The sequence below is a fragment of the Grammomys surdaster genome, unplaced genomic scaffold (assembly GCF_004785775.1).
Source record: "Grammomys surdaster isolate TR1022 unplaced genomic scaffold, NIH_TR_1.0 136, whole genome shotgun sequence".
Taxonomy (NCBI): domain Eukaryota; kingdom Metazoa; phylum Chordata; class Mammalia; order Rodentia; family Muridae; genus Grammomys; species Grammomys surdaster.
The window spans coordinates 9,835,448-9,844,372 of record NW_021604594.1 but is presented as its reverse complement, the minus strand read 5'-3'; the positions used below and the strand labels follow the sequence as shown (position 1 = coordinate 9,844,372).

General features: G+C 51.5%; 1 protein-coding gene across 1 annotated transcript; it reads right to left on the bottom strand.

Moving 5' to 3' along the window:
* Window positions 1–1,712: 1,712 nt before the first annotated feature.
* Window positions 1,713–5,652, bottom strand: Evx2 (even-skipped homeobox 2). The gene is made up of 3 exons (XM_028763086.1): window positions 5,040–5,652; window positions 3,836–4,113; window positions 1,713–2,432 (listed from the first exon to the last, which is right to left on the bottom strand). Exons 1-3 carry the CDS (start codon window positions 5,464–5,466, stop codon window positions 1,713–1,715), a joined length of 1,425 nt encoding a protein of 474 aa, XP_028618919.1. The 5' UTR covers window positions 5,467–5,652.
* Window positions 5,653–8,925: the final 3,273 nt, after the last annotated feature.

The window sequence follows — 8,925 nt, the reverse complement described above, 5'->3', positions numbered from 1 at the left end:
TACATATATATACACATACACACGCAGGTTGCATACACACATATACCCACTTTGCTGGGCCTAAGCATGCAAGTTATTTTAGGGTTTCAACTCTTCAGAAAATCTCATTATGTGAGGAGCGAAGTGGCTCTGCGGGGAGCATTATGGAAATATCTGGGCTTGATTTAATGAGGCTGTTCACATTGGTGGAATATCAACTTAACAGAGAAAAGTCTACCCAGGGCGTCCAAGTTACCAAAATGAAAATTGGCCATTGAGATGATAAGAACGTGGCTTTTTTTTCTGCGAAATCACTTCAGGTAACAGAGATAACATTAAATAACATACATTCTATGCACCAAGAACAATGTTTTATGTACCGAGTCTCTTATCCGTCTCTCCTAATGACTTCCCTTAGCGGGTTGTTAGTACTTGACAGCAGGTCTCCGTGCGGGGAACTTTTCTCCAATTCCACATTCAAAGGAGGTCCATCAGAGAGCATGATTGGCAATTTTCGTCATAATCTGCACATTATTAGCATCAAAATTGACGTGGCAGTTAACACTGGTGGGTTTTGATGTACCTTTCTTCAAGTTCAAGGAAACCCCCCCTGTAGCCAGGGTTGACAGAGCAGGTCTCAGCAACCCAGCGGTGGCTTTGCAGAGAAGAAGGCAATAGACATGCGTGAGAAATACACCAAGAACCATTTTACCCGAGGAAAGGGAAAACAAGGAAAGAAAGGGTCCAGAGGAATGCAGAATTCCAACTCAGAAAAAATGTCTAAGAAAATTTTTAGAATGATATCATATACCTAGAGATTCAAGTATTTCCCAGATCGAGTGGATCTCGATGGTTGGAAAACTGAGATGAAATTGCCTCTCCACAAACTACAATTTGGCCCCCACCTTCTCTCCGTTTTCCTTTCTTTCAGTCCTGGCTATGGCAACCTCTATACCCATTACGTTTTACACAAAATATGCAAGGAAAAAAAAAACTTCCATTTCTTAAGCACTGAAACCAAAGACTAAAAGAGAATTAACTGTAGTGAACCGGAGAGAAGGAAGCGTGATTGCCACCGTTTCCCACCTCGTCTTTGTCCTTTCCGAACAGCCCTGCGCGCTGTCAAAGACGTCTACCAGGCATTCCCTGTCTGCCTTGTGGCTTCTCCCAGTTCCATCCTTCTGCTCTCCTTGGACAAAGGCCCCTAGCAAGCTGAAACTGAGAAAATCTGCCTTTTCCTTCTCCCCCTCGTTCAACGACAAGAAAAAGAGCAGCAGCATGAATCTGGGGGTTGGGGTGTGTGTGTGATGTTCTCTCCCCCAAGTAGTAGCGCCCACAGTTCCCTCGCTTTGTCACGGCACCCCCATTTCTTCTAGCCACCCCCAGAGTAACTCGGCCCTGGATCAGTCTGACTGGCCCGTGGGGAGTTGTCTTCTGGGGACCCGGGACTCCAGACAGGTGGAAAGCTGGGCCTGCAAAGCGGGAACCACGTTTGGAAGGCGTAGGGTTGGGAGGGGGGGGGGAAGCTAGGTTGGAGATACAAAAATAGAGATCATTTGGGGGTATCCCGCCAGGCCTTCACGCCGGCCCCTTCCCCTCCCCAACTCGGGCAGGTTTCTTTCGCCCTCCTGTGTCCCGGGGCGCCCCCTAGCGACAGCAGTAGCCCAGGGCCAAGCGGGGCCCCCGACGGGGCGCACGCCGAGAGGCTGGCGCGGCCCCTGGTGGCGGCGTAGTTATCTGGTGAGCGGCGCCTCGTCTCTCTGGTCCGGCGGGCTGACGGCGGTCTTGCTGAGCACCGCGGCCGAATAGGGCAAGAAGCCGCTCTCGGAGCGCGGTGCCGCGGCGCTGCAGCCGAAGTCCGAGCCACCCGCCGTCCCGGCTCCCCCGCCTCCGCCACCGCCGCTGCCACCGCCGCCCCGGGAGCCCAGCGCTGCCGCTGCGGCGGCGGCGGCCGCGGCTGCAGACTGGCTGCTGTGACAACTGAGGCACGAGCAGGGTGCCGAGCTACCGCTGGGGGGCGCCCCGGCCGCCGCCGCCGAGGAGGCCGCCGCCGCTGCAGCCGCCGCTGCAGCAGCAGCCGACGCCGCGCTGTTGAGCCCCGCGGCGGCGGCTGGCGCCTGGTAGAGCCCGGGGTGGCGGAAGCTGCAGAGCAGTTCCGGCCGCGAGTAGGGATGTGAGAGCGCACGGAAGGTGTCCAGAGGACGGATGGATGTGGCAAAGGGCGACGATGCTGCCGCCGCCGCTCCCGAGGCTGCGGCCGCTGCTGCAGCCGCGGTGACGCCCACGTGCGGGTAGTAGTGCAGCGGTACGTGCGAGTGAAAAGGGTAGGGTAGGCTTCCGGTGGCCGCCGCGTGCGTCATCATGTAGGTGTAGAAGCTGGGGTCGGCTGGATGAGGCCACGACATGGCCAGGCGCTGCCGTTTGTCCTTCATCCGCCGGTTCTGGAACCACACCTGCGGGGACAGCCGCACCACCGCCCAGGTTAGGGAGCGCTGGGTATTTCCAGTCCCTGTCTAGGGTCTCCAAACCCTTCCCGGGTCCCAGAGTGGCCTGGCCTGCTTCCCTGGCCCTGGGCTTAATCCCTCAGTTCTCCCATGCGGGGACAAGGTGCACATTAACTTGCAGGCCGTCTAGGGCACACCCTCCTCAGCCAAAAGAGTCTCTCGCTCCTGAGTTTAGTGGGATTCTTCAGGTTCTGGTTCTACACTTGCTGCCTCCCCCCCCCATCCCAAACCAACCTTTTATCTCCCTCTGTCTAACCACCCACCAGCGCCCAGCCTCACTGAACACCAGTCTGTCAATCCCAGGATTTGCACGAGGATTCTGAGCAGCCTTTGAAGAGAAGCTGTCTAGCAGTTTTTCTGAGAGAAAGCAGCTCCCGGTCTTGAGCCCTTGGAGCTGCAAGGACTGTTCCCTAGGGGCAGGGGTCCGATTAGGGTATTGAAAGGATGATTTTGTTGGAATCATTTGCTTTAAATGAGTGGCAAAAACTGTGTGCCCAGAACCTGGAAAGGGAACTGTTCTACCTCCTTTCTAGCACCGTATCTAATAAAGACATCATTCGTCACAACTCTAAATGAAAGAAAGCCCGATCAAACTGGAGGAAGACTTCCATACTAGTCGCTTATCCCATGGGGTCTCCTCTTTTGCTGGAGAGTCGAATGTTCTGTGAAATGTTCACCAAGCCTACAGAGTTTCTAACTATCTCTTCTTGATGCATAATAAAACATTAATAACCTAAATATATGCATATACGTACATATACATAAATGTGTATATACACGTATATGCATATACATGTGTGTATATACATATGTGTGTATGTGGTCAATTTCGTTCTTTCACATTGCCCAAGAGAAAAAAAATCTTTAGAAAACCACGTTCTCAATCCAATCAGTTTTTAAAAATACTGTAACCTTTTCTTCAGGTAGGGACGCTTTATGTGGGAAATAAATCTCCGCGATCAGGAACGAACGGAAAAGTTGCACCTCAGGTTTATGCCAGAGAAACAAAAAACAGCCCACCTTGCCGCTTAGGGCAAAGTAGGACCTTGGGCACAAGTAAGGGAGTACCTGGACAACCGTTGGGCAAAACTGAGCAAGGACAGGGCCGGTCTGAAACATGGGCCTCGGGGTTGAGGGCCCCTTCTCAGGTCAGCCAGGCCTGTCAACCGATTACTATTCGACACAGGAGAAATAAACAAACCTACTCCTTCGGTGGATTTCCACATCGAATTCTCACCACCCAGAAGAGGAGAAAAGGGAGGAAAAAACAAAAACAAAAACAAAAACAAAAAAAACAAATCAACCCAGGTGCCCCGAGGGAGGTCTGAGCAGACATGCGCCGGAATCGATACCTTGATAGTGGTTTCGGGCAGGTTGAGTGCAGCGGCCAGCTCGCACCGGCGGGGCCGAGACACATAGTTCTCCCTGTAGAACTCCTTCTCCAGGCGCGCGATCTGTTCGCGGGTGAATGCCGTACGGTATCGCCGCACCTGATCGGCGCCAGAACCGGAGCCAGAGCCGCCCAACGCCGCACCCCCGCTATTGCCGCCGCCGCCTCCATGTAGACTGCCGAGGCCCGAGCCGGAGGCCGACGTCGTGGTGCCCGCGACGGAGCTGCTCTCCGCGTACCCTAGCAAGCAAACAGTCCACAGCGCTAGAGTAGTTGTAGGGGCTGAGAACCCCGAGTTGGGGTTGCTAGCTGGTGGCAAAAGAGGCTTTGGGAAGGAAAGTCGCTGTCAAAATTGATGGGATCTGTCAGGCTTACAAATTGCTGCCGTTAATGAAATCAATGAAGTTTGGGGAGCCCTTCCTAACCAAATAATAGAAACGGAATTTGAAAAGGTTGTTCTTTTTCCAATAATTAGAAAATTTCCACTAGGTAGGAAAATTTGCTGGGGAAGAATGCCTACCTCGGAACCAGTTTAAGAAGCTGTGGGTTTAACGTAGTCTGGAAACCACGGGGGCAGCTCTTTATACGGCCTCCAACCTTTCTCTGACAGCCTTAGGGTTTAAAATATCTTAAGATTTTCAAAGCATCTGCAGCTCAAACCCCGAGCCAGTAAAGGGGAGGGGGTGTCCACTTTTCAAACTCTTTTTCTGCCCGCTGACTTAAGTGGTTGAGCAGAGGTGCGAGGCCAGACTGTCTGTCTCAGACTTATCCAGAGGAGTGCCCCCTCCACCTGGCCCTGGGGGCTCCAGAAGCACCAGAGTTCGGAGCTCCTGTCCAGGGCACCCTTCCCGAAAAGCAACTAAGCCGCTGCGCGAGCTAGCGCTGTGTCGCCTCGCCCCAGATCTTAGATCTGCAAGCAAGTTTGCTCCGACTCAGGCAGGAGCCTGAGCGCCTGGGCCTTGGCTCCTTAGACTCCACAGGCCCGGGCTTAACTGGGAAGCTCAAGCTGCGGAGCCAGAGGGATCGGTTCCTAGCATGCGTCCCTCCCCTGTCCCTGCCAGCTCTGTGCATCACTTTAGCTAAGAGTCAGAGACCGGCTAAGGCGTGGAAAGGGCTGGCGAGGGAGCCCGGAGGCTGGGGCTGGAGTCTGCGGGTTACCCGGTTACCTTTGGCATTGTTTTCCTTGAGCGGCGCGGCGCCCAGGCCGCCGGGGGAGCGCAGTGCGGAGCAGCCCACCTCCACGTCGCTGCTCATGTCGGCCTCGGCGGCCGCCTCTGAATAATGACTAGGCTTCTTGCGGCTCTCGGCGGCGGAGGCGATTTCGGAGGAGACGGTGCTTTCGCTGCTCGGGTGCTGCAGGTTGAACAAAGTGTCTATTTCGAATTTGCCCTTGGCGGGGAGGTCTCCCAGAGCACCGTGCAGCGGGGCGGACGGCAGGCGCGGACTGAGGCGAGCCGGGTGCTGCGAATTTTCCAGGGCCTCGAGCACAGCACTGCCAGCCGAATCGGACAAATTGGAGAACCTCTTTCCAGCAGTGGGGCTATGGAGCCCTCTCTCCATCAGAATCATCTCTTTTCTTATTCTTTCCATCATCCCAGCTTTCTAAAAAATGTCACAATGGCCTGGCTGTCCCGTCTTAATGATGGGCTGCGCCCAGGGCTGATTCTCATTCAGCCCCAGCAAGCGGCTCTAAATATTATTATCTCTTTTGGAGGGAGGCGGAAAAATTGTGGGATGCCAGAGCGAGGGAATGACTGGTCAAAATGACCCATACATCCTTCCGAGTCGGAGATGTCATTCATCAAAAAGTAGCGCCCGCTCGTCATTAAGGTACGAATGACGCCGTTCGAATAATCATTTATTGTAACAGGTTTATAAGCAAATAAATACACGCTCCTGTCAGTGGGTAATGAAGGCGACTTCAGAGCAGATAAATAGATCCAGGTAGGAGACGAGAAGACCCAAGAAGTGAAGAAGAAGGCTCCGGTCCTTTGCCCGCTCCCAGCCAGTTCTGCTCGCCCGGGGGTTTGGCCTCGGGGGTGAAATTGACAGTCTGATTAATAGAGCACGCCGCGGCACATTTCCCCCTTCATTTAGGGGCATCATTACGCTCTCAGTTTGCTGGGTTGCCCCTTAGGTCCTAATCATGCAGCGCCTTCCTCATTTTTCCACGAACACAGATACGTGTTAAATAATAGATAATGCTTTGATTTTCCAGGGTAGATTCTTGAGAAGTTTTTGTTTTGTTTTTGTTTTGTTTTAACATTTACAAGCTGGAGAGTAAGGGGACGGGTAAGGGGGAGGATACAGGAAGAGTTGCGTAAGAAGACCTTGCGCCCACTCCTGTCAGGATTACTTATCTTTCTGTTTTAAAGAACCAAATATTAATAATAAGTATTTTATTTAACAAATAGGATCCTGAATTCTTTCTCTCCTTACTTCATCCTCTCTTTCTGGATGCCCCCCAAAAAGAGAGAGAGAGAGAGAGAGAGAGAGAGAGAGAGAGAGAGAGAGAGAGAGAGAGAGAGAGAGAGAACCAGAGACAGAATACATCTTGTAGACTTTTGAAAATGCTTTCTTGCTACGTGGCTGGGGAGGTACATAGGGCCCGTGCCTCCAAACGGAAATCATTACATCTTCTCTGATTTTCTACCACTGTTTGCAGGCTGACTTCTGAACTCGAAGACCCTAGATTTTTAGTTTTATAATCTGGCTGATGAATAAGCTTCTCACCCTCGCATTTTCCCTTAGGGGAAATAAACTAGACTAGAGGGTTTGATAGTGGAATTCGACAGCTAACTTTAAACACAATCATGATTTACCGTACCTAGGGGCCCCGCGCTGAATCCACTTTTTTTTTTTTCATTGCCGGCTTTCTCCCACCCTTCTCAAATAGAGGAATTCATGGTGAAGTAACTGAGTTTCAGGGTCAAAGTGGAGGGAATGGAATCTCCAGCTGCCTCCCTTCCTTTCTCACTTTGTTCTTCCACCTCTCCGTCTTCCCCCTCCTCCACCCTAGCCCCTTACCTGTAGCCCCCGGTGTTCCTGGTGCTGACTGGGGACACAGATAGTCTCCGACAAGCCTTGCCTCTTCTCCTTCCCGCCCGAGGTTGGAGGCTGAGCCTCTTGGCGATAACTTTGATAGTCATTATGACGCCGGTGGCAACCATTTTAAGGAAGATCAATCTTCACTCAAATGCGCTCATCTCCTCCCGCGCTTGCGCCCCACCCTGCCCGACTCAGACGCGTCGTGCCAGTTCGCCGGCCTGCTGCCCCAGAGGTAGAGCTTCGCCCGCACTGGCGAGGTCCACGGAGGACAGGGACAGGACACAGTGGTCTAGCGTGTGAGCTTCCGAAGCAGCCTGGAGAGCTTGGAAATCTGGACGCGGGTCTCGGGTTTTGCATCCCGGTCACAACACTAACTCAGACCCTAACCCGGGGGCCCCCCTCCTTCCCGCTTTGAGACACACCCAGCATATTGGGGTATGTTAGGGGGTAAACCCCTGATCTAATTGCCCATCTGTCTGTTGGCGCTTTCTTTTTAACCTTGGGCCCGTTGGGGGCGCGTCAGGAATGTAAGGGGAGGTGAGGTGTGAAGTATATTTATATACATGTGTATACATATATAGTCAATGCCAAAAGTTTTTCTCCTCTTCCCCTTGGCGCTAACTTATTTCTACAGGCAACCTTTGCTGGGAACAAAAAATCAATCCCACCTCTTTTAGAGTCGTAAATGGAAAGCTGGATAGGCTCGCAGGCTCAGGAGAATTGTCTGGTGGGTGATGACCTCCATTTGAGAACTTGACCCAGCATCCACCTTTGCCCCTGTCCCAGTGGCTCTTCTACCCTAGTGGTCAGTCAGCTCCTGGCACTTGCATTCTCCTCAAGCAGGTTTTTGCCTACCTCTCTTCGTTATTCACACGACTAAGAGCCCAGCTCTGCGGGCGCCCCCAACTGCTTCTCAGCCAGGAGGCCCAGCTCCACCGGTCCAGGCAGTCGCTGCCCCAGTGTCTCCAGGAGGATCCTACTACCTAATCCTTCCCTACCCAAGGGACTATAAGAGACTCTTTGGTCTAGGCTAGGCTCCATGGGGGGCCAAGACCCTGGCAGCAAGTGGTCGCTCGGCCTGGGCGGAAATCCGCCGATGCCTTTATTGCTGTCATTTGGCGCCCCCATCTGTTTTCCTCGCGGTTTCAGCTGCTGTGAGCTGTTTTTCTGTCGCAGAAGCCTCAGCAGCCAAGGAAGATTTCTTACCAGGACCCACCGCCTCTGGTTCCAAGAGCTGGCCAAGTACGACTTCACTCTATTGAAAATGAAAAAAAAAAATCATTTCTCCTCGACACCTTCATTCATTAGTGGGTTTGAACCTTTTAAGTAATACTAACATTGCATTTCTAGAATGTTTATTGCCGCACATACATTTGTGATCATGTCAGGGAAACTATCGCAGTGAAAAACATCCATAACTTTTCACTGCACTTAACAGACAATAGCATGTCACAGTGACTATTCCATTTTAATAGTTAGTGTTCCTTTAGATTCTATACCTATTATTAGTAATAACATTGAGTAATTTATGTATCTCATTCTCTATGCAATTACAAGTGGCTTTTTACATGGATTATACCTTCTGAAGACCAGAGAACCCCTGAGTAATTGCCACTTCTCCCCCCCCCCCGGTTTTTTTTTTTTTAGAAGAGAGGAATCTCTTACACAGAGAACTTTGTCAATTGTTCATGGTTTATACTAATCTCCATATCTTATAATACATAAGTCATGGGGGGTTGAAAGTTCTGCATAATCGTTTTTTTCCCCTTCATGTTACCTGTCTTATTTAAAGGCAGGCCTACCTCAAAAACATTACACCAGTGGAGAGGACAGAGAGAGAAAGAAGTACTGTTATGTTTGTTGAAAAAATACAGTCACTTTGTACCCTTTTCAGAAATAATAGGCTGAAACTAGGAACTGATCCAATTTTCACCTCTGATATCTTCAAAGTAACACCACCAAAGAACAGGACCACTCAGTTTGACAAAAATTCAAACCATGGCC